Here is a 25197-nt window from a genome sequence, read left to right on the forward strand (position 1 = left end):
ATCAGTGTGTTGGTTTTTAACTTACTTTTGTTATAGCAGGATTTGTGGGAGGTGTCTTCACTTCTGTGCTCTGTAAACAAGTTATGTGCTGTCTTCCACTTTCACACTTAGCTTTTTTATGGATGAAAGGTGAATTTACTGATGTGCATCAAGTTGGGTGTACCTGTCCATGCTAATCAGCTAGCTAAAGACACTTCATTGAACAGTCATTCTTTTTATTAGTGATTTGATGTCACCTGTTATCTGTTAAATACGTGAGTCTAGTTTTGAGAAATGCAGCGTTATGTTCTTTTGACACAGTTGCCTCTGCTACTTTTTTGTTAATTTTGTTTTCTTTACTGGTGGGGCTGAGATTGAGGCCAGGCAGGTGCCTCCTTCAGTAGTTGCTGCTCTTCCTTCATGCTTTCTTACCTCACAGGGGCAAAGTCTTTTCATAGCTTTTCTTTGTCAGCGATGTTTGTTTTTAAAGTGGATTGTGGTTACATTTCCTTATATGCTATCGTCTGTCTATCTATCTATCTATCTATCTATCTATCTATCTATCTATCTATCTATCTATCAATCATCTAGATATATCCCTTAAACTGCACTCAGAGCCTTGCCCATAGTACAAGGAAAAGTATTCTACCGCTAAACTATATCCCAGCCTTATTTATATTTTTATATAAGGTATTGTATGATGTAGATTCTCAGTCCTGTAGGCATTTTAATATTACCCTGAGTTTAAGGTTCCAGTTGTGTGAGAATTGACATCTTTAGAGTTTTGAGTAAAGTAATTGTGTTGAGTAGTGGATTTCATTACCTAAGTTTGTGTATTTCCCATTCAGTTTACTCTAGATATTGTATGAACTTTAATCCTGTTCTTAAATTCTGTTTTCCTATTATATTTTCCTAATGGTTATTATTATAAGACTAACAGTTGTATGTTATCTTTGTAATATATAGTTGGAAACACTGAAATTAGTTTAACAATAATTTAGTGTTGGAGGAGAGCCAGGCTGCTTGTTCATCCCAGCCGCCCGGCTAGCTTAGCCCTGAAATAACCACACAGAAACTGTATGAATTAAAACACTGCTTGGCCCATTAGCTCTAGCTTCTTAATGGCTAACTCTTATATTAATTTAACCCATTTCTGTTAGTCTGTATATCGCCACGTGGCAGTGGCTTACCAGGTAAAATTTGCAGCAACTGTCTCCGGCAGATCCATGGCGTCTCTCTGACTCTTTCTTTCTCCGAGCATTCAGTTCTGTCTTCCCTGGCTACCTAAGTTCTGCCTTATCAACAGGCCAAGGCAGTTTCTTTATTCATTAACCAAGAAAAGCAACACACAGAGGGTACTCCCATATCAGTTTAGTTGAAACATTTTTATGTACTAAATACTCTGAAAAAAATAACAAGACAGCCGGGCGGTGGTGGCACACGCCTTTAATCCCAGCACTCTGGAGGCAGAGGCAGGCGGATCTCTGTGAGTTCGAGGCCAGCCTGGTCTACAAGAGCTAGTTCCAGGACAGGAATCAAAAACTACAGAGAAACCCTGTCTCGAAAAATCCAAAAAATAAATAAATAAATAAATAAATAAATAAATAAATAAATACTTTGAATACTACCTTCCTTTTCAAAACTGTTAATTACATTTTTATTTATTTTGTGTGTGGTAAGAGGGGGTGGCATGCCTCGGTGCTCAAGTGGAGGTCAGAGGACAATTTGTGGAAGTCAGTTCTTCCCTTCCACCATGTGAGTCCCAGGGATCAAACTCAAGTCATTACACTTGGTGACAGTATATCTTCACCCACTGACAATCAGCTCCTGCATGCAGACTGACTTCTTTATTTTCGGATATTTAATTATTTTCTCTTTCTGAAATCCTTTTTTAAAACAGAATGTCTTCTGTATATTCTTTACCGTTTAGCACGTCTAGACAATGATCTGTCCCAAACCCTCTCCTCTCACCTCTTATACCCTTCATGCCTTTTTTGGGGGGAGACTCCCTTAGTGTTGCCTCCTGGAATGGTGACTGATCCTGTCGGCTTTATCTTAGGCAGGCAACGACAGTGGGCAGCGGTGAACTGACGAGTGCAGTGGCCTTGTCATCTACAGAGATAGCGCTCCTCAGCGCTCGCCTCACCCTCCAGCTCTTACATTCTTTCTGCTCCTTCTTTTTTCTTTCTTTCCTTTTAATTTTTTTCCCTGAGACAGGGTTTCTTTTTGCGTGTCCCTGACTGTCCTGGACCTGTCTTGAACTCACAGAGAGATCCACTTGCCTCTGCCTCCCGAGTGCTGGGATTAAAGGCGTGCACCATCACTGCCCAGCTTCTCTCCTTCCAGGATGTTCCTTGAGCCTTGTCAGTGGGTATGGCAGGGCTTGATAAAGATGTCCCATTTAGGGTTGATCACTCAGTAGTCACAGGTTCTCAACGCTTGGACCAGTTATAAGTCTAAGCATTAACTGCTGCCACTGCAGAGGAAAGCTTTGGCCAAGGTTGAGAGGAACACGAATCCATCTCCCTCCCTCCACCCCACCCTCACACCACATGGTCTCATTATGTAGTTCTGCCTGGCCTGGAACTTGCTACATAGACCAGGCTGGCCTCAAAGTCACAGATCTGCCTGCCTTTGCCTCCCAAGGTTAAAGGTATGTGTCACCATGCCCAGCCTAGCAGTAATCTCTTTAGGGACTCTTTGCCTTCATTAAGACCCACAGTGTTGATAGGTTGATAGCTGACTGCCTTTGCTTGACTTGAGTGGGATCTAGGGAATGGAGGTTTAACTCAGGCTTCTCCCATGACATGCTTTTTCTGTCTCAGGGCTGCTGGATGCTATGCAGGTTTTGTTCTGGCGTTTGTAACTCTGATGACTGAGATAGTTTTCTTTCAGTTGCCTATTGTCAGTGGATAAGGAGAGTCGTAGATTTCAGTTTGACCAGACTTTTCTTGTGTGGTTTTAGTGGTAATGCCCAAACTCCTTATAAGTCAGCCCACGAGCAAAGTTACATTGCCATACATTTTGTTCCTTTTCCATTTTATGTGTGTATGTGTGTCCTTATTTTGTGCATGTATAGGGCACATACGTGTATATATGCACATATCAACACTGTGGGTCTTAATGAAGGCAAGGGTCCCTAAAGAGATTATTATTAGGCTGTACATGGTGACACATACCTTTAATCCCAGCACTCAGGAAGCAAAGGCAGGCAGATCTATGACTTTGAGGCCAGCCTGGTTTTTGTAGTTCTAGGCCAGCTAGGACTGCACATATGTGCATGTGTATGTGCAGGCCCAAGGTTGATGTCAAGAATTATCCTCAGCTGTTCTTCCACCGTAGTCATGGAGGCAGGATCTGTCTGTCATACCCAGACCAGCTTGTTCTGGAGAGGTGTCTTTTCTCTGCCTTGGGAGGCTAGAAGTACAGGTGGGCTGCCATGCCCCTGACTCTTACAGGGGTACCAGGCATCTAGACTCCAGTCCCCACTCTTACATGGCAAACACTTTACCCAATGAGCTATCTCCTCAACCCCGTGTTGCCATGTTTTAAGAGTGCACATAATAAATTGAGCATGCTGTTTGAGTCCAGGCTTTGGAGTTACAAGAGAGGGACAATGGAAATGGATCATTTTCTTTCCAAAAAGACTTGTATAACATTTGGCATGCCAGTTACATAATATATATTTATGTGAACTGCTTCACAGAAACCCTTAGTCTTCTTTACTTTCAGAGAAAACATATACAACAAGCTATGTGGTCACCATAGTTGAAGAATACTTGCTGTTGGCTTCAAGCACACCCTTAAAGAGCAGTTATAATCCGGCGTCCTTCTAAATTTCACAGAACTGTATGATTGCTGTTACTGTAGCCTTCTCTGAAAGTTACTGGGTCCCTCGTAGCATTTTCTCAAGTATTTGCTAGGGTAAAGTGCCACATGCCAGCTCTCCCACTCCTTAGCCTTGCTTTTGCACATTCCATGAGTGCAGAGTGAAGAGCCTTGTACAGGAAGGAAGCTAGGAGGCAGTTTCTGCATCCTCCATGCTTGCACAGTGCACTGTGTAGCATGACAGCATCCCAGTGTTTCCAGCTGGGCCACAGATGTGCGGCTGCTGTTAGGGAGCACTAAGGCTGTAGATTTTTAATTGAGCGTTTACATCTTGTAACTCAGTTTAAAAAGTGTTGTCAGCAGCTTTCACGGGAAGTGAGTTCTTTGGTTATTGTGCAGTAGACTGCTCGTGACTTCTCAGGTGTGGCATGGGTTCTTAGGGAATGCTCGTTTGTTTAAACTGCTTGCCTTTCCTATCATATCTCCTCATGTGGCAAATGGTGTAGTTTGTTCAGTTTCGATGTGTCAGTGCCTTAACAGCACTAGAATTTCTGAACAAGCCAAGTACTGATGGACCAGCAGTGAACAGACATTGCTGCTGCCATGGACTCACTGTGGTGGGAGAGATGCTTACTCTATAGATAAGCAGTTATGATGTCATGGTGATAACTGCTTTGTGGGAAAGAAAAGCTGGGAAAGAAGAAAGAGATGTAGGAGAAATAGGGGTGTGTATTTAAATAAGTCCAGAGAAGGCCTCTAAGAAGGTGAGAAGCAAGAATTTAGGGGAGTAAGCTGCACCCACACCCATGAGACGGAGTTTAGTTAGAAGAGCCTGGAGTAAGCAAAGGCAGTGTAGAGGGAACGGATGCCCACGGAGACAGTACGCTGGGAGCTGAAAACACCGTGGGGCCGAGGCCAGAGATGTCAGCTTTTCCAGATTATAAAAACTGGATTTGGTTGTTTGCAAAGTAAAAACACTGTTGCATCTTAGAGCCAAGGCTGGAGAGCGTTCGCCCTTTCTGAGCTGTTTGGGTGACCAGCCCTGCTTCCACAGAGCAGCATTTCCTCCGCTGTCAGATGAGTGTGCAGTGTATTGGCTTTCTTCTGCCATTGTTTTGCTCTAATGTAGTTTTAAGCCATGATGCAAAGTGGGAGGAGGCTGCAGATGACTGAGTTGTGGATCTTCAAGGAATGGGCATGGGATGGACTGTTGGACTGCGGTATTCTGTTCTTTAGTGCAGCTGGAGAGAAGCAGCGGAGTCCCGGGAAGCAGTTGGGGTGTTTGCCGTTCCAGGGAGCCAGAGTGGCTGCTGAGGCGCTCTGGCTTCACAGTTCTCCTTCTGAAAGCAGAAGTGCCGGTTCATGATTCATTTAATCTCACATAGAATCATAATTATAATTGGATTTGCTTTAAAGTTACCTTTATCAATTAAGATGGGGGGATGGCCCTGTGTTTTGGAAGGACATTGAAGAGGACTAAATGTATTAGTGTGATTGAACCCAGAAATTCCAAAGACTTATTTATGGTAGATTGAAACTGCCTGTTTCCTGAGGGGCTGCAGTGCCGCGTGCATCAACAAGTTTGGATCTGCAGTTAAAGGCTTGTTTTCTCAGTTCTGGGCGGTGCTGGAACCCTCAGGTCAGACCTCACTGGAGTCTTCAGTCATCTGCAGCATGCCTTCAGAAGGTCTCTTTCTTCTTGAGAGGGCAGCTTCTATGCTTAGTGTGCCGCTGTGATGTGTTCTCAGTTGATGGGACAGTCAACCATGTGCAGAAGCCACCACGGCTGAACCAAAGTCGGCCTTTCCTCATTTTAAGCCAGCAGCAGAGTTGACCAATGAAAGTGTTTGCTATAGGATGCATTTCTTACTGCAGGTGTTAGAGTTGAAGTACAGAGAAAGTGACATTGTCTTCATTTGCAGGCCCTTGAGAAACTAGGAAGCCTCTTGACAAAACAGCATAGATGGGTTTTCATGATCCAGCCCTGTTATTTGTACTCTTAACCCACTAGGAGCTGTTGGAGAGCTAGCTGCAGAGAGAGTCAGAGGCAGTAGAAAGCCTTTAATTGATTTAAGAGAGAACCCTCTGTTGTGGCTCGCCTGGAAGTTGCACTGCCCTCTTGCTTCAGCTTCCTGAAGGTGTCTTGTAGACAGACACCAGCTACTGTCTCACCTTTTAGTGCTTAAGTTGATCTCACTCAGTTCACATTGGGATCTCTCTGCCCTCCCGCCTGCCTCTCTCCCTCCCCCCAACCCCTTCCCTTCTTTCTATATCCTTACAGCTACCTTGCAGTTATAAATTAATTATAGGTACCTCAAGGTTATAGCTAAAAAACTAATCAATGCATTAGTATTTAAAAGACAGAATCAAATCCTCTTTGATTTTGTGAATCTGTAGAATACATTTTATGCCAGAGTCATCATTGCAGCCATGCTAAATAGTGCTAGGGATAGCCAGCATGGAATGGTTGTTTTGTTGGTGGACAGTGTGCCTTAGACCTGTCCGTTGGTTGGGCTCTCATCCTGTCTGTATGCTCTTGCCCTTTAGTGTACTGGAATCTGAGCTGTGGGGTTGTGCACAGTCAGTCTCACAGGATAGGGACAAATAGCTCCTGTAGCACGCTGGCTAGTTTGGCTGTTGCAGGAACTTCATTAATGATGTTTAACAGTCTAATGGGTAAAACGAAATTCTGTTTTTACTGTTTTCTTTGATTGCTAATGAGGTTAAACTTTTCCTTTTCACCCTCCCTTTCTTCTTTTTATTTTATTTTATTTTTTGAGACAGGCTTTCTCTGTGTGGTCCTGGCTGTCATGGAAGTTGCTATGTAGATCAGGATCTGCCTGTCTCTGCCTCCCTGAGTGCTGGGATCAAAGGCGTGCACCACCACTGCTGGGCCTTCCTGCCCTCCCTCCTTACCTTCTTTTCTCTCGCTCTCTCTCTCTTTTTTTTTTTTTTAAGACAGGGTTTCTCTGTGTGGCCCTGGAACTATCCTGGAACTCATTCTGTAGACCAGGCTGCCCTCAAACTTAAAGAGATCCGCCTGCTTCTGCTTCCCAAGTGCTGGGATCAAAGGCGTCCACTATCACCCAGGTACTCAACTCTTTCCTAATTTTTTTAAAAAATATTTTATTTATTATGTACACAGTATTCTGCCTCCATGTATGCCTGCAGGCCAGAAGAGGGCACCAGATCTCATTGTAGATGGTTGTGAGCCACCATGTGGTGGCTGGGAATTGAACTCAGGACCTATGGAAGAGCAGTCAGTGTTCCTATCCTCTGAGCTATCTCTCCAGCTCCCTCTCTTTCTTAATTTTTAAAAATGTTATTACATTATGTATTTAGTTGAGGGAGGCATGTGTATGCCATACACATAAGTGGAGGTCAGAGAGTAACTGTGGGGGTCAGTTCTCCATCTCTACTGTATTGGTCCCTGGGCAGGCTTGGCCGCAAGTGTTTTTACCTACTGAGCCATCTTGCTAACTTCATGTTAAGAGGCATCTTATGTATGCCAGGCTAGCTTCAGAGTTATTATATAGCCAAAGATGACCTTAAACTTTTTGTTGTTGTTTGTTTGGTTTTTTTTTGAGACAGGGTCTCTCTATATAGCCCTGACTGCCCTGGAACCCAATATGTAGAACAGGCTGGCCTCGAACTCACAGAGATCTGCTTGCCTCCAGAGTGCTGGCATAAAGGCATGTGCCACCAGACCCAGGGCTGACTTGTGTTTTGTTCTTCCTGCCTCCACCTCCCAAATGCTAGGATTTCAGGTCAGCACTCACACACTTAGCGCTCTGCCCACTGAGCTACATCTCCAGCACAAAGTTAAGCACATCTTGATGTTTTTATTGATCAGTGTGATTTTCTGTATTTCATATTCATAGGCATAGTTTTAGTATTCTGAATACAAGCTGTTGACAGCATGTGTGTACACACTTGTGAGAGCCAGAGACTGGTGACAAGTGCCTTCCTGTGTCCTGTACTGTCTACTCACCAAACTAATTCCCCTGAGTATGAGGTCTGTCATAGTGTATTGTAGGCATGCTCCATAAGCGACTTTGTTAGCAGCAGGTACTAAAATATTTGGAAATACTCATATGTATCCACACATCATGCGTGAGTCACAGAGTCTGCTCATTCTGCTTTTCATGAGCTCGATATCATGCTGATGTCATGGTCTCTTTTTTCTACTTTGTGTTGTCCTGGTGTCTGGGAGGGCAGATCTGTCCTTTTATTCTTTCTTTATGTTTTGGCTAGTCTTAGTGGAATTTTCTGTGCAAGTTTCAAAGTTTGTCAGGGTTTCTAAAAGACTTATTAAGATTTCAGTTAGATTGGCATTGTTTATAGATTGATGAAACTGGATGTGTGTCTTCATGTGAAAGCTTGTTTACTTAAAGGCAGGGTCTCATCTAAACCAGGCTGACCTTAAACTCTATGTGATTTTGGTTTCTGGTCTCCTGGTTTCACCTCCCTCCCCCAGTGTTGGGTTACAGTTGTGTACCACTAACCTGGTTGTATATGTTGCTGGGGACCCAGCTGGGGCCTTGTGCATGCAGGCAAGCACTTGCCCAGCTGAGCAATTTTCTTAGCTTTTCGGCTCCAGTGCGTGCGTGCGTGTGTGTGTGTGTCCGTCCGTCCTTCCGTCCTTGTGCACAGATAGGCATATGTGAGTGTATGCTTGTGTGCCAGAGATTGACACTGAGTGTCTTCCTCAGTTCTCCATTGTTTTGTTTTTCCTTTGACACAGGGTCTCAATGAATGTTACAGTCTTGTATTGAATTTTAGTTTTGTGCTGTCAAATTTCAATATGCATTGTACTGACTCATTTGACTATTAGGGTATGAGTTTCATAACAAATTAGAAATTTCTTGAAATAAAATCCCCCAATTCAGTTCTTCCATACTTTTGTTCATAACATATGCAGCATAAAGCCAGTGTCTTTGTCACTGTGAAGAGACAGTGTGACAAAGGCCACCTTTTATAAAGGAAAGCATTTAATTGGAGGCTTGCTTACAGAGTTGGTCATATGATGGTTCATTACCATCATGGCAGGAAGCATGGCAGCATGCATGGCCCTGGAGCAGCATCTGAGAGCAGCATCCTGCTCCTCAGGCAGAGAGAGACTAGATGAGCGAGAGAACTAGGTCTAGCACGGGCTTTTGAAATCTCCGCGTCTCAAAGGCATGACCCTCTGCTTCCCCACACACTTGTTCCAACAAGGCCTCCCCTAGTCCTTCTCCAATAGCCACCACTCCCTGATAACCAGGTGTTCGAGTCTGTGAATCTATTGCGGCCATTCTTACTCAAACTACCATAGTCAGTCATTCTGGCATTTTGAAAGCACGTGTCTGTGAGCGGAGTCTGTCTTGCAAAGCTGTGCTGTGCATCTTTCATTGGTAGATTTTGTTTCAAGTATGGTTAAGTATTAATATAATACAACACTTTGTTTTTTAATAACTTTTGTAGAAATCAATGCACTTAATAGTCTCATGGCAATCTGTATGCTAAATATTAGTAGGACTTAAATCTTTAAAAATAATGAAAAATAAAAATAGTTTTTGTATTTTCCTCCTCTGTCTCACCAGAAAACTTTTAGTGCCCTTGAGGTAGGTTTGTCCATGTGGAGACTTGAGTACACAATTCAGAGACAGAGCCACCTTTGGGGAAGTGCGGCACAAGTCGGGGCTTATGTGTATCTTAGACTGTTCTATCACAGATATGTGTGGCCACCACAATTACCATGAAAAGTCAGAAAACCCTTTTTGGTGAATGAGAAGAAAAACAACTGTTGTTTTCAAATAATTAAGAAAAAGAGTTGGCAAATAAGTGCCAGCTTTATTTCCCTGTGCCTGACGTCATACTGTGGTCCTCTAGCTGCAGGCCGCGTGAAGAGCTCATGCTAACTGGCAGCTTTCATAAGTAAAACATTGCTCAAAAGACCTTATTGTTTATAAATCATCTGACCACATCTGGGAGATTGTTGTGTTTAGGAAAAAACAGTCTGCAGTTACAAGTTCCGAAGTCTTTGCCTTTCTTGGTTGTGAATTTGTAAATGGACAAAGTGAAGTTGCTTCTCCAACACCAATAGTATAGAATTAATTTTCTTTTTTTTTAATTCTTGGATTTTGTGAACCTGCAAGAATGGAGAATCAGGCCTTTGAGGTTACTGTGGTCGGGTTCTGACTCTATGTGACTTTGATACACAAGCAAAATCTTCCATTTCATTCCTTTTAAATCAGTAACAGGGCCAGGTAGTGGCGCACGCCTTTATTCCCAGCACTCAAAGGCAGAGGCAAGTGCATCTCTGAGTTTGAGGCCAACCTGGTCTACAAGGTGAGTTCCAGGACAGCCAAGGCTACCCAGAGGAATTCTGTGTTGAAAAAAAAAAAAGAAAAAAGAGTAACAGGCTGATAAAGTTTAGGATGAAATACTTATGGCACACATTTTCTGTAACTGAAGATTGTTAGAGTTTTACTTATCCAAAATTAATAATACATTGATTTAATTAAGAGTACTGGCTATTCTTTCAGAGGATCTGAGTTCAGTTCCTACCACCCAAGTTGGGCAGCTCACGATGGATGACCTATAACCCAGTTCCACATGATTTCATATCCTCTTCTGTCCTCTGGGTACTTGTTTACACGTTTATAAATACTTGCATACACAAACATACATCATTAAAATATTTTTAATGACTCTTTCCATCTGTAATATCAACACATAGTAAGAACATTCCCCTGCTCCCAAAGGTGGGAGTAGGGAGAAGCCCACAGGTTCAAGGCCAGCCTGGTTTGCTCAGTTAGTAATGAGTCACTGAAGAAAATATGCACAAGAAATCCCAGCTGAGGGCCCAGCTCTCTTCACAGGAAGAGGACAGATTGGATGTTTCTCTTAAGAGAGGAGCAACTTCATCATGCTCATCTTTTAAAAGGAAAATCTGGCAGTGGAGAGGGGAGATTTTCTTTGCTATAAGGATCTAGAGACCTGAGGCAGGGTGGAGCTGCCGGCAGCCAGGCTGAGTATAAATCTCCTAACTACAAAGTCAGGTGTATTGAGGAGGCTGAGGCAGGAGGACTGCAAATTCCAGGGCAGCCAGGGCTATACAGAAGGATCCCCACCCCGCGTCAACTACCAACCACACAGTATTTTTCAGGCATAAAGTGAACTTTTTTTTTCCCCTAAGGAACAGCACACTTTTCAAAGTGCAGAGTTTTAAAAATTCAAGACAAACACAGATGGAGTGTCAGCAGCCAGGGGAATTCCAGAGCTGGGCCTCAGCAAAGCAAAACAGGAAGCTTGAGAGGGCGCTCTCAGCCCCGCTGTGTAGGTTTTGAGTAGAGTCACTGTGCTTCCTGGAACACTTCACTCTTACAGAACACGTCGTTAGCTGCCAGCCATCCAAGTAATCCCTGCCGTACTCAAAATGCTTTTCATTCTGCATGAGGTCAGAGGTCAGAGGTACAAACGTGAACAGTTGTGCCTAGAGTAGAGGTGATCAGGCAAAAGTCTTTCCTTGGACTTTCTGCAGCATTACATCATAGAGCGTCAGTAATGGAGTACTTTGGAGTAAACACAGAAGGTCTTGTCACCTGTGAGCTTTGCCATCGTGGGCTCTGTACAACTGTAAAAACGTATTTCTTCATACACTCTGTGGAACTTTAACAATTTATTTCTGGGACAATGGGGAAAGTCAGCTGAGAGATGGTAGTGAGGAGTTCAGATTTATTTTGGTTTGTTGCAGTATAAGCTATCAGAATCCTGTGATTAAGGAGTGACTATTGGTATATGCTGTGACCGTAGGAGTCCTTTTCTGTGAGCCCCAGGGAAACACCCAGAGACGTGTAGTGACTGCGTGGAGGGACAGAGGATGGCTCTGCTCACTTGTGTTGACTGGTGGGGCTCCTGTGCTTGCTCCCCAACCCTCCTCCTTCCTCATCGCCTCCTGGGCCCTCACATCCTAGGACTCTGTGGACAGCATGTGCCTTTGTGAAAGGAGTGTGCTGGCAGCTTCCCACCTTGCTTTGTGTGAGAGTGGCCCTGTGGAGTGTCCATGTCCGCATCCTGCCTTAGGACTTGAATGTGCTAGAGGGCACTGAGCCGCTCCCCCCCCCCCCCATGTCTTAGTCACCCAGCAGCTGGAGTGAGTCACTTGGTTGGGGTGGGGGCCATGTGTGGTCCCTTCCAAGCATGCGAGTGTTTGGTGGGCATAGAGAAGGTCTTGAGGGCAGGGTGCTAGAACCTAGGGATGTCTGGAAGGAGTGACTCCAGAGCACCAGATCTCTGTCTAGCGGCTGCGCTCACAGCAGAGGCAGTTGCTCCTAGAAGTGTGGTTCCTGTGAAACCTTGGGAGAGGCCCCGTTCCTACAAGCCCACTGCACCAAGGGACACAGATGCTGCCCTCTTCTCCATGTGACGGTGTTTGCCAAGCACCTAGACGCCCCGTCTCCACCCTCGCTGGTAATCGGTTCACTTAAGATGCTGGGAAACTGATTGGGATTTGAAGTATGTCTAGGTGGGTGAACCAGAAAGAACAGCTTCTGAAGGCAGATTTAATGAAAATTTAATAGTTAATAGCAAAAAGAAAAGGGGAACGAGGCCATTCCATATCCTCTTTTGCTTTGGTTCAAAGGCTCTTTTACAGAACCATGCTCTATTGCCCCAAACAGGAACAGTGGGAGGGAAGTAGGGTGAACGTGGTGGTGCAGACCGACAAACTGGAATTGGGTGAGCAAAGTGTAGACACAGGGTCTGGCCCCTCTCTTGGCTTTCTGTTACCTTTTAAATCTAAATCTTGAGTAAGGATACTTCTACTACAGGCCTGGAGGTTAAATTTAGAGAAATAAAGCACGAATGACCTGGGTGTGGTGACGCACACTTTTAATCCCAGTCTTTGGGAGGCACAGTGGGGGGATCTCTGAGTTTGGGGCCCTGTGTACATAAGGAGTTCCAGGATTGCCAGGACTCAGGCGAGACCTGTCTAACAATACAGAAAAAGACAGGTGAGAGTGTGGCCTACCGTGTTAAAGGCCGCTCTGCAGGTATTCACAGAGGCTTAGCACACGCCAGTGACATCTGAGAGTGAGCTCCTGAAACACCATCCTAAGGACCAGGGAAAAAATGGCGTAGTGGGGGCTGGAGAGATGGCTCAGTGGTTAAGAGCATTGCCTGCTCTTCCAAAGGTCCTGAGTTCAATTCCCAGCAACCACATGGTGGCTCACAACCATCTGTAAAGAGGTCTGGTGCCCTCTTCCAGCACCAGAATATTGTATATAATAAATAAATATTTTAAAAAATGGCTTAGTGGGTCAAGGTGCTTGCCATGCAGGCCCAGTGACCTGAGTTTAAGCCCCAGAACCCGTTTAGAGATAGGAGAGAACAGACCCCACAGTCGTTCTCTGATCCCCACAGGTGCCCCGGCAAGGCCTCCCCATAGCAGTGATGGTTATTACTGCTCTACTCTGGAGCTGCAGTCGGTGAGAAGGCCAAGGCCTCCTTGTTAAGTAAGACTTGGAGTGCTTGCTGTGCAGAGGAGCCCTTTAGGTTTGGAGGTTGAATTGGTGTGTGTGTGTGTGTGTGTGTGTGTGTGTGTGTGTGTGCGCGCGCACGCATGTGTGACTTGCATCTTGTGTGTGTGCAGGTTCTTGAGGCCAGAAGAGGGTGTTGGAGCCCCTGAAACTGGAATTACACAGAGCTGTGAGCTGTGGGTGCTGGGAATAGAACCCGGGTCCTCTGCAAGAGCAGCCAGTGCTTTTAACTGCTGAGCCATCTCTCCAGCCTAATTATCTGTGTTTGGATTCCCAACACACACATAAAAAGCCATGCATATCTGCTAACCCAGGGAAAGAATGAAGAAGATCCTTGAAGCTTGCTGACCAGCCAACTTAGTCAGTTGAGTTTGGGCATGGCGTCAGTCACCGTGCTATAAATGGACCAGAACGAACGCTGACCCTCACCCGCAGGCCCCTGAATGACAGATTTGTTCCAGTGTGGAAGGGTTAGGGTACCCAAGTAATGACGCCAGAGTATAACCAACTAGTTATTGAGCTGGAAAGTTGTGTTTAAAGTCAAGAGCACTGTGGTCAAGTCACACATGTTCTTGGTTAATGGTGAGGGTAATTTTAAATTTGTCGTATAAGTTATTTCTGACATAAACTTACATATTAATGGTGTTATACGATATTTGGTGTTTATATGTATGGTGTGCAGACAGATAAAATATTTCCTCAAACATCTGTTATTTCAACTAGTTATGGCAGTGAATGCCTTTAATCTCGGATTGGGAGAGAGGCAGGATGGTCAGGAGCTGAAAGCCCATCTGGGCCACGAGAGACCCTGTCTTAAAAAAAAAAAGCAAAACTATTTTTTTAGTTTTGTTTTTGAAAAGATCTCATAATGTAGCCCAGGCTGGCCTCAAACCAAAGGTCCTTTTGGCCCAGCCTTCTCAGTGTTGGGGTTGCAGGTACATGTTACCATATTATTATGTTGTTAATAATTACCTTATTGTTATATTATTCATATACACATATATTAGTATAACAAATTAATATTAGTAAGTAAATGTATTACTTACTGCTCTATGCTAAAGTTTCCAGATGCTCCTTCAGATAAAGATGTACATTGCAGCATCACGGGGAGTCAAAGGGCAGCCTCTGGGATTTGGTTCTCTCCACCACGGATTCCATACACAGGTTTTGTGATGTGCATGACAAGCTCGGTCAAGCCATCTTGACTACTCATCCTTAAGAGAGAAATTAGTATGAGGATTGGCTTTTCAGACTGCTGTGGAAGAAGAAGACCATTTTCTCAATATATTATTTCTCATATTTTAGAAAAGGCGACGACGGATTGACCGAAGTATGATTGGAGAGCCAACCAACTTTGTGCACACAGCTCATGTAGGATCCGGAGACCTGTTCAGTGGGATGAACTCAGTAAGTGTGTCGGTGGGACATGGCCCAGGGGAAACTGTCTTGACAGACTCAAACCTTTGAAATGATTTTTTTAAACTTGTACCCCTTTTAATAACATCATGTCAAGTGAGTTTGGAACTAGATTATGCCATTCAGATTGAAAACAAAATTGCCTGCACAGACCTTTCCTGCTGTCACTCCCTAGCAATATCATCTAGTTGTCTAGCAGTTGCTTGTACATATTGACACTGTATTAAATATGCTACTAAATAGAATACAGATGACTTAATATTCATGGGAAATGTGCTAGCTGATATGCAAAAGTCAGGCTATGTCATGCAGGAACAGCCACACTCAGTGTGAACATTTGGAATGGGTTAGTTAATGATTGGTTCTTATCGCGCCATGGGACTCCCAGGTGAGCTTTGAAATCAGTGTTTAATCCCAGTGCTCAGAAGGAGAATCTCTGAGTTCAGAGGCCAGCCTGGTCTACATAGTGAATTCCAGGACAGCCAGGGCTGCATAGAGACTCTGTCTCTAAAAACCAAATAGGTAAATATTAATATTATATATTATAATAAATATTAATATTATATTAATATTTACCCTCTGGTTGTGAACTGCATTTTACATACTCTTTTAAAGATTTAGTTATTGTGTATGTGTTTGTATGCATGTGTCACACATGAGCAGAGGCCAGGAGGAGAGAGTGTGATCCCCTGGAGCTGGAGTTACAGGAAGCCACCTGACATGGTTGGGTCCTCGGAGCAGAGCTTGGGTCCTCTGCAAGAACTATATCACCCTTAACCACTGAGCCATCTCTCCAGCCCCACATTTTTTTAAAAACTATAAACTGATTGGCCCATTAGCTCAGGCTTCTTATTAACACTTATAACTTATATTAGCCCATTATTCTTGTCTGTGTTAGCCACGTGGCTTGGTACCTTTTTCGGCGAGGCAGTCACATCTTGCTTGCTCTGTTCCAGCCCCACATTTACTCCATAAAATGTCAGTTTTCCCTGAAGGAAGATGTTAGAATGCTGGAGGTGTTGGCTTCTGTGGTGGAGGTCTTTCCTGCTAAGCAGATCGTTGGGATTTGCACACATCTCTTCAGGGCAGCAGACATTTGCCATGTCTGGCCCTTGGTTATAAAGTGCCTGAAATGATGAAGGAGAACTGCTGTGTACATAGAGAGATTTAGTGCGTGCCCGAGTAGATCAGTTCTCTCATCTGGACTCCTCTGCAGTGTTCGTCTAAGGGCACCAAGGAGGACCCCGGTGTTACTGAACTGACAGTGTTGTAAGATGTTGTCTTACCTAGGGTGAGACACCATAACCATGACAACTCTTATAAAGGAAGACATTTAATTGTGGTTCAGCTTACAGTTCAGAGGTTTAGTCCATTGTCATCATGGCAGGCAGCATGCAGGACTGGAGAGGGAGCTGAGTTCTACTTCTAGATCAGGAAGAGAAACTGAGACAACACTGGCCAGGCTTGAGCATCCGAGACCTCAAAGCCCACTCCCAGTGACACACTTCCTAATAGTACCAGGCCATTTTCTTTCGGTCTGTCACAGTTGTATTCAAACTTCCCAGCCAGGATCAACAGAACTGGGCATAGAGTGGGTAATGAGTGTCTGGTACATGCAAACCCCTTGTCCCTCAGTGACTAGAAAACAAGGGAGCTGTTTGTCGCTCCCGTTATCAGTCTATGGAAGGCCTTGTTTTGCTGACTGCCTTGTTGAGTGTCACAGTGTCCAGAGGGACAGCTGCCCGTGTGCTGGAGAGCAGGGAGGAGACAGCACAGGGCTGTGATCCTCTCTGGGTGGTGTGCATATTTATCAGATGCTCATTATTATTTTTCTCACCAATAAGTATCTTCACTTGAGAATTGATCTTTTTTGAGACAGGTTCTAGAAATGGAGACTGAGCTGGTCTTGAACTTGGATTGCTGCCTCAGGCTGTGTGGATGCTAACACATTACTTAGCTACTTCATATGATTAAATTTAGCTCTGGTGTTTGGTAACCTTTGTTTTTCTTTAAAATCCATCTCAGCACCCTGCTGTTGGAAAGCGTCCTTAGGTCTGCTGCTTGCTCCAGCTCAGGTGGAGCCCCTTGTGCTGACAGCATCAGGTGGCCGCAGAGTGCGCCCTGCAAGCCCCCGGAGTCTTCTCTGGGACTGATGTTCTTTCTGTAGAGCCAGTATGTCCCTTTTTGGTACTGGTTTCATTGAATGAGCCTGCTGTTTCCCTGCAGAATGCTGAATTCTTATTGACCGTTCCCACTTGATAAACCTGACTGTGAGAGAAACTGTGTTTTCTTGTATGAGTAGTGACAAGACAGAACCATGAATAGCAATGTTATTTACCCAGACAAACATTCCCACCCCATCTGTGTTCTGAAACTGGAGCAGGCTCCTGTGTACAGGTGCTTCCCTGGCCTGCACTGCATCACTGATGGACCCACTGAACACACGGCTCTTCCCAAGCCTGCTCTATTGACTTACTTAAATAAACATATATAAATATACATATAAATATATGTAAATGTATGCATATATTATATACAAAATTAATTTTATGTATATATGAAATATATTTTTATTTTCTGTGCATTGGTGTTTTGCATGCATGTATGTCTATATGAGGGTGTCAGATCCCTGGAATGAAAGTTACAAACAGGCATGAACTGCCATGTGGGTGCTAAGAATTGAACCTGGGTCCTCTGGAAGAGCAGCCAGTGCTCTTAACCCCTGAGCCATCTGTCCAGCTTTGATTTACTTACTTTTGATGTATTGGTGCTGTGTTTACAGGTATGGACTGCCCTACCTGCAAACTTCTTAATTTCAACTTTTTTTAAATTTTTTTTTTTTTTAATTTCAACTTCTTGCTGCAAAGAGTTCTGTGAGCCTTTAGCAGTAGTTTTAAAACACGGTAGGTAACACCTGCAGTCATGTGACTGCTCTCAGCACTGATAAGTTGATTATTAGGAGATTCTGACCCTTCAGTTTGACACTGCAGAATTGCTGCTTTGCTTGAGGAAACACATCTTTTTCTTCTTAGACTTGTGTGCTTTATGAGTTTGCAAGTCTTGAGCAGGTGGGCCTGGGGCATCTGTGGAGCCTGTGCGCACATCAGCTGCAGACTGCTAAGGGGCTGAGGGACAGTGGTGAACACAGGTGTTCAGGGGTAGTGTGTGCAGTGCTCCACGGAAGTCCGTGTCCCAGAGTAACGGAAGTGGGGCCTATAAGGCGGAGTCCTGAAGCACCCGTATGTTCTCTTCTAGCATATTTAAACCTGTTACTCCAGAAATAACTTAGGCAAGCCTCATTACTTTCCTTAAACATGAAATATTGATTTAGGATACTAGAGAAAAGGGCCCATGCTTCCTTTGTGCCCCAGTAAGTGCTCAGTAGCACTCAGTAAACTGATTTATGAACACGGTCCAGGAATCCACAGTGCTTCCCCAAGTCTCAGCTCTGGGAAGTGACTTTCATGGTCCCCACCATTCTGGGGCAGTCATCAATGGGTATCTCCTCCAAACTTCCTGCTCGGGTTCCTCCTTCCAGCAGGGTGACCTGACTCACTCTAATTTAGAGGAACTTGGCTGGAATGGCGGTGACAAACTAAAAGATGGCGTTTGCATTTGCTCCAATACCGTGCAGTCCACGAGAACGTGACTCTGGTTTCACCACAGAGCAGAGGCTGACAGGATTAAAAAGCAAACATGCCTGTAGTGTGTCTTTGATGAAGGGAAGGTGGCTAAGATGCCAATCTACTAGGGTTCTGCATCAGAATGAGTGGCTGAGACGGTACAACCACAAGTTGAAGGTCAGCTTGGGCTACAGGAGATCTTGCCTGGGGGAAAACCAAAAACAAACAGAAAAAAAAATGCCAACCAACAACAAATCATTCCATGCTGGCCTCACCATTTGCACTCTGGCGGAAAAAGCTGAGGTGTCTGAGGATGAGTTTGTACTTTGCCTGTGTACACGTCCTGGAGACGGGGGTGGGGGGGGTGGGGGGGGATATCACTCCCTTGACCGCCTGGTCCTGCTGAGCCTCTTTTGTCCCTTTCTGTTTTAGGTCAGCTCCATTCAGAATCAGATGCAATCCAAGGGAGGCTATGGAGGCGGCATGCCTGCCAGCGTGCAGATGCAGCTCGTGGACACGAAGGCAGGATAGCCCTGGTCCCATCACCCGTGAGTACCTCACAACTGGGCGAGCCTTAGTTAAGTCTTAGTCGGATGATCTTTGTGTCCTGGGCTCATGCTCCATTTTAGGTTTAGGATGTCCGGCTTTCTATCGAGAGGCCTTGAGGAGCAGGCAGCATCTGGGGAGAGGAGGCTTCAGCCTGTGTCTCTGTGACACGATGCTGTGTGTCCTCTTGGCAGAAGCACTGATACTGTGCACGCCAGCCTCATGATTTTACTATAAGCTTCTCATGAAAAACAAAAAGACTACTTAAAAGAAGGATTTACCTAAGAGGGTAAAAATAATTTTAATTTTTGGTCAGATGGCTCATGCCTTTAATCTCAGCACGTGGGAGGATTTCTGTGAGTTCAAGGCCAGCCTGGGCTACGTAGAGAGACCCTGTATATAAAACAAACAAAAAACCCAAAAAGTAATAATCTGAATTTTTCTTTTATAGGTCAGAATTTCTGTATTTTTTTCTGTCCACAGTTCTATTTTTGTCTTGTGATTGGATTTCCTTTATTTTAATTATTAAAAAGAAGCGTGGCGGCAACCTGTTCACCCCTGTGATCTCCAGCAAGACGTTCCTGCTCCGAGGAAGGCAGCATCAGCGGCCTGCATGCCTGGACTCTGACAGAGTTCTTTGGATCGTAGCTGAATTTTCAATGTTTAATCGACATGGATCGGATCTTAGCATGGTCTTTTTGTGACTGCTAGCACTGTTTTATAATTTTCCCATTTTAAACCCTTTTATTGCGCCTCCAGCCCCTCCGCCTTATGTTTCCCTGGTGAGCAGAGGCCTGTAGTTGCCACCACTCTTTATGGATATTTTGAAGGTGTGAGGCCCACAAGCACAGTAGTCCTTTTCGTCTGTTGGAGACTTGAGCGCGTGTCCGCACACTCTGTGGTGCTGCTCAGAGGGGACCCACAGGATGCCAGACTGGCCTGAGCGGCCTGAGGGTGCTCTTTATAGATAATCACACCTGGGCTCTGGTCTCATTAGAGCAGTGATAGAAGCCTGTGTTCCAAAGGCAGTCGAGTGGCTGTAAATGTTCGGTGTATTTATTTGGTGTGTAAGGACCTGTGATTGTGAACAGATAGTTGTGTATCTGAGTGTTGTGGTGAAGCCCATCCAGTTTCCTGGCATCTTTGTCCTGTTAGCTCTTCACTCTGTGTGTACTGTCTGTTTCTGTTAAAATTCTGGCCTCTGCTACCAGCTCTGACTTGCAGAGCCCTTGGCCTTCCAGTGTTCCACTTACTAGGGAGGCAATGGCAGCCTCCAACAGCAACCTGCTGCCTGGCTGATTCACTGACAGTGAGCAGCCCTCACAGTGACTTTCTGTGGTTCGCAAGAGGCCTTTGCTCAGGTCCTGTTCTGTCCCTCTTTCCCAGTTAGGTGTAGTTAGCTGGGCCCTGTGGCCCATGTTCCTGTCTAACTGCCTTTGATAGCTGAGCATAACTGAAACCAGAGTGCTGAAGGCAGTTAGGTCCTTGTCTAGAGAAACTGTCATCATTTCTGCCTTCTGCCTTCGTCTGTCCCGTCCTGAGAATGCTGCCTGAGGAGCCAGGAGGCCAGTGCAGGCAAAGCCAACACATTTCTCCTGTATTTCTTCTCAACTTAACTTACAGTAGGGTGGGACACTGGATGACCTGATCCTTTGATTTTCTATTCTTACCATTCATAGGTGTCAGTCCCCAGCACAGAGAGAACCTGTCAAGGAGAAACATTTAGTTCACTGTTGTCTTTAACTCACCTCGTGGACACTGCACTCTTGAGTTTGTCATTTTGCTTAGGCAGGGTGAAGCTCCTGCTAGGGCACTGCTGTGTGCAAACTTTCTGTAGGACAGACAGGGATTTCCTGGCATCTTCAGCACTGACGGATGGGGACAGCACAGGGAGCCATTGTCCCCTCCCCCATCACTCTGCTGCTCCAAGGCCAGTCGTTAATAAGCCAAAGGTTGCGGAGCCTGTGCTGGTCCTGCAGCTGTCTCAGACCTCTTCTCACCACAGTGACACTGTACACAGCGCACCAGCCAGGTGCCCTGGAAGGTTCCAGTAAAGTCAAGAGAATGTACACGGTAACTAACCTCGTACATGATGGTTTTCTATGGAGGCTTAAGGATGCAGGGAGGCAACCTTCGCACCTCCCTACCTGGGATTGTAAACCTTGGGAACTCATTTGTTCCCTCATAGTAACACATCTCATTTTTAAATTGGAGCTAATAGGATTTTGTACCCAGAATTTATTATATTGTTAATACTTTTTTGAAATACATGGTAACAACTTGTAAGCACCACGTGGATTCTGGTAGCAACAACGTGCTGGGCGCAGCTTCTCCAGTGGGCCTGGGGAGTTTTGTCCGTTGGCTTCCCCGTGGGTGGTGTAGAGCGGCCTCCATGTGCTCAGTGACTTCTGCTTAGCACCGGGAGAGAAGATGGACGTATTTTTATAATAGAAGCATACTTTTTTTGTACATTGTGTTCATTCTTGAATAAAGTGAGCTCACTGTTGGCTTGTAGATATTAAAAAGAAAGTATTGATTTTGATTCAATAAATGTTTTCTTTTAGTCCTGGTTTGGATTTTTCCTTTCTTTTAATGAACTTACATAGAACCTTTCAGCATTACTCCCTCTCCAGTGGCAATCCATGGGTACAGACGACTCATCATCCTTTCCTTTAAGAGGATTCTTGTTTGTAAGCTGGGTGAGACCATGAAATCCTCTCGTCTGAGAGGCTGTGTCAGGAGAACTCTGTTCATGCCTCATGCCAGCCTTCAAGACTCTGCTCCAAAGAAAGTTCAAAGTCCGTAATTTAATCTTTTTAAAGTGGGTTTCACTACATAGTCTTTGCTGGCCTGGAACGTGCTGTGTAGACCAGGTTGGCCTGAAACTCCTACACCAACTAATCCTCCTGCCTCAGCCTCTGAGGGACAGTAAGAACGTGTCAGAGGACAGACCTTACCTGGACTCGTGGAGCTCAGGTCACCAGGCTTGACACAACACAACGGCAACAGCGTCTCCTTAATCCCGTCAAAGCATCCTGTTGGAATGGCGTCAGTATGGAAGCCTTGACTTGATGGCTTTGGGAAGGATGACAGTGAACCTGGCCGTAGGAACCAGCAAGCTAGCTAAACGCCCTGTGATACAGGTCCACGGTGTCGTTTTAATGGGAGCCCTGCAGGAGCCAAGGGCACATGGGTCAGGTGGGTTCAGAGCTGTCACACGGAATTCCTTAAATAAGAAAGAAGATTTTTTAAAGAAATATTTGTTAACAAGCTTTAATAACTTGTCCTCTATGTCCTAAGACACTGAAAGAGTTCACTTCAAATGAAGGTCTTCAGTGGCAAGATGGCACAGTGGGTACAGCTGATGCCCTGAGCGTGAGCCCCGGGATACAGATAGTAGACCTGAGAGTGAATTCCTGCCCTCGGACCTCCACAGAACACCATTCTACGCCCATGCCTCCCCCACAATCTGATTTTAAAAAGTAAAACCAGGACAAACTCCAGTACCAGCTGCCGCCAAGTGACCTAACGTGTGTGAGAGTGGTTCCCAGGACTGAGGCTTAGTGGAAAGAGAGCACTGGCTGGTTCACAGTTGTCAGCTGCAGTTCTGGGGGAATCCAATGCCACCTTCTGACCTCCTTGGCGCCTACACTCATTTGCATGTAGTTACATACACATACACACAGAAAGATAACAAGATTGCCTAATGATGAAATATGTAAACAAAATTAGGTAAATGTTGGGGGTAAATATAATAAAGCTGGGATGGTGGCACTCACCTTTAATCCCAGCATCCAGGAGGCAGAGGCAGGATCTCTTGTGAGTTCCAGGTCATCCTGGTCTACACAGTCAGACCCTGTATTAGAGGGTCAAGCGAGAGGGAGTATTAAGAGAAATAAAGGGATATGAGTAGGGAATAAGTCAAAGTGTCTATAAATGATCAGATCTTATAATTAGAAGACCACATTTGAAAACAGGTCTGGTAAACAGCATACAAAGATCATAACTTCTATGTAGATCATAACTTCTGTATAATAGTTGAGTCCTACTCAAAACGGAGGAGGTAGAAGATCTCTATAGCAAAAACCTTGAAAGAATGGGGCTGGGGAGGAGGCTCAGTGGTCAAAAACACTTACTGCCCTTACCTGGTACTCATGGGATCCATGTCTTCCGGCCTCTGCAGGTATCTGCTTACACATGTGCATACACCTGATTAAAAACAAATCTTTGAAAAATTATACATAAGCCAGACATGGCAACACACATGAGAACTGGGAATCCAAGTCTGCTCTAAAAAACTGAAGCTGATGGATCCTTCCCCAGTTTAAACCCAATCAGCATCTAACCAACAGTCTCACTTGGTATGTTGCCGGAAGACCAGGAGTGTGTTCTAGAAAGAATGTGAACACCCGTGTGCACGGTGTCGTTCCTTACAGATGGGACCCGTGTGCTTCACAGCAGCAGGGCAGTTAAACACAGCATGAACATACAATGGGAAATCGGCCTCGGTAGAAGGAAGCTGGTGTTCTGCTGCTGTGAAGAGACACCATGCCCAAGGTCACTCTTATAAAAAAAAAAAGCATTTAATTGGGGGTTGGTTTACAGTTTCACAGACTTATTAGTCCATTATCATCATGGCAGGGCTCACGGTGACACACAAGACTGGTATGTACATGGAGCAGTAGCTAGAAGCTTTATGTCCTGCTCTGTAAGCAGCAAGTGGGCGGGGGGCACTAGTATAATTCCAGTGGCATACTTTCTCCACAAGACCACACCTACTCCAATAAGACTGGCCTCAAACAGTGCCTCAAACAAACTAAGCACTCAAATATATAAGATATGTAAGCCTTTGGGGCCATCCCCATTCAAGCCACCACCGGACCCATAGATGCTATCCCATGGGTCAGCATAAGGACAGGAAAAGTGAAGTAAGCAAGTCACAAAAAGTCAAACAGAACTTGAGTTATGCAAGCAAACAAGTCGCAGCTACAGGAGCAGGGTGGGACTCAGATAAAGAAGTGTTCGTGAATGGATTCAGTTCCAAGACATGGAGATGCAAAGACTGGTTAGAAAATTCAAAGCCACTAACACCACTGAAGCACACACACATAGTTAAGGTAATTCTAACATCATTTGTGTTTTGCCACAGTCTTAAATTCCCTCCTGCCCTGGCCCCAGTAAACACTCAAGGACTGAGAATATTCCTGCCTTGTGAGGGAGAAGTCTGTGGGCACCGAGACTGGTGGCCCAGTGGCAGCTGACGTCAGGAACACCTGATTCCTGGCACCTTTCCAGGCTTCCCTCCCTTCCACCATCCCTTTTCTAACCACACATCAAACTCCAGGGCACTGGAGCTGAAGCTGGGTGAGCACTGGGTCAACATTCATAGAAACTCGACTTCAGCCTTTAACTGAGCTGTAAAGTTCAGCCCTGGGGATCCATCATGTTACGGAACCAACTAAAAACTTTAATATTTTTTATCATTTGTTTTTCTGCGCATTAGAGATCGAATCCAAGGGCTACAGAGATGGCTCAGCGGTGAAGAGCACTGACTGCTCTTCCACAGAACCTGGATTCAATTCCTAGCACCCACACGGCAGCTCACAACTGTCTGTAACTCTAGTTCCAGGGGATCTGATACCCTCATGTACGTATGCAGGCAAACACCATTGCATGTAGTTAAGTTAAAAAAAAGAAGGAGCTGGGCGGTGGTGGTGCACACCTTTAATCCCAGCACTTGGGAGGCAGAGGCAGGAGGATCTCTGTGAGTTCGAGGCCAGCCTGGTCTACAGAGGGAGTTCCACCTAACAGCCAGAGTGAATGCTCTGCATCTGGGCTGGATCCTGGGCTCCTTTCTAACGTGTTTTGCCACAGTTGCTCAGACTTGGCTGCAGCTGGGCCACCAAGCTTTGCAATCTATGTCATTCTATTGTCACCAAGGCTCATTGATCCCGAGAGAAAGTTTACATCTCAATAAGCTTCGGAGGTTATCGGTAACCTTGGATGGTTAATTAGTAAGCAAGAACAAACAGAAAGGGTACTCAGGCAACTAAATATCTGTAATTGTGGCTTTAGATAATAAACCCAGGAACATCCAGCCATCTTAACCTATACATATAAATGCCCTTGATTAAATAATTAAAAATTTTAAATATCATGAGATATAACATTGACAAGTTTACCATTTGTTGTGGGTGGGTGGTACTAGGAAATGTCTGTTTTCATTGGGTTCATTGGGACTTTCTATAACAGCTTTCCCACCGCTGCATGAGAGCCCACGCACC

General features: G+C 44.9%; 1 protein-coding gene across 4 annotated transcripts in view; it reads left to right on the top strand.

Moving 5' to 3' along the window:
- The window catches only part of Cdc42se2 (CDC42 small effector 2), a 69538-nt gene extending 48062 nt beyond the window's left edge, over window positions 1-21476 (top strand). For 2 of the 4 annotated variants that reach the window (XM_075992601.1, XM_075992600.1), the window contains 3 exons: window positions 14634-14735; window positions 18800-18915; window positions 19365-21476. In XM_075992601.1, the coding sequence (XP_075848716.1) occupies window positions 14634-14735; window positions 18800-18898 (201 nt within the window). In that variant the 3' untranslated portion in view covers window positions 18899-18915; window positions 19365-21476. The remainder of the gene's footprint in view (window positions 1-14633; window positions 14736-18799; window positions 18916-19364) is intronic. The other 2 variants (XM_075992603.1, XM_075992602.1) reach the window with 1 other exon arrangement.
- The last annotated feature ends 3721 nt before the right edge of the window (window positions 21477-25197 follow it).

The sequence above is a fragment of the Microtus pennsylvanicus genome, chromosome 11 (genome assembly GCF_037038515.1).
Source record: "Microtus pennsylvanicus isolate mMicPen1 chromosome 11, mMicPen1.hap1, whole genome shotgun sequence".
NCBI classification, from domain to species: domain Eukaryota; kingdom Metazoa; phylum Chordata; class Mammalia; order Rodentia; family Cricetidae; genus Microtus; species Microtus pennsylvanicus.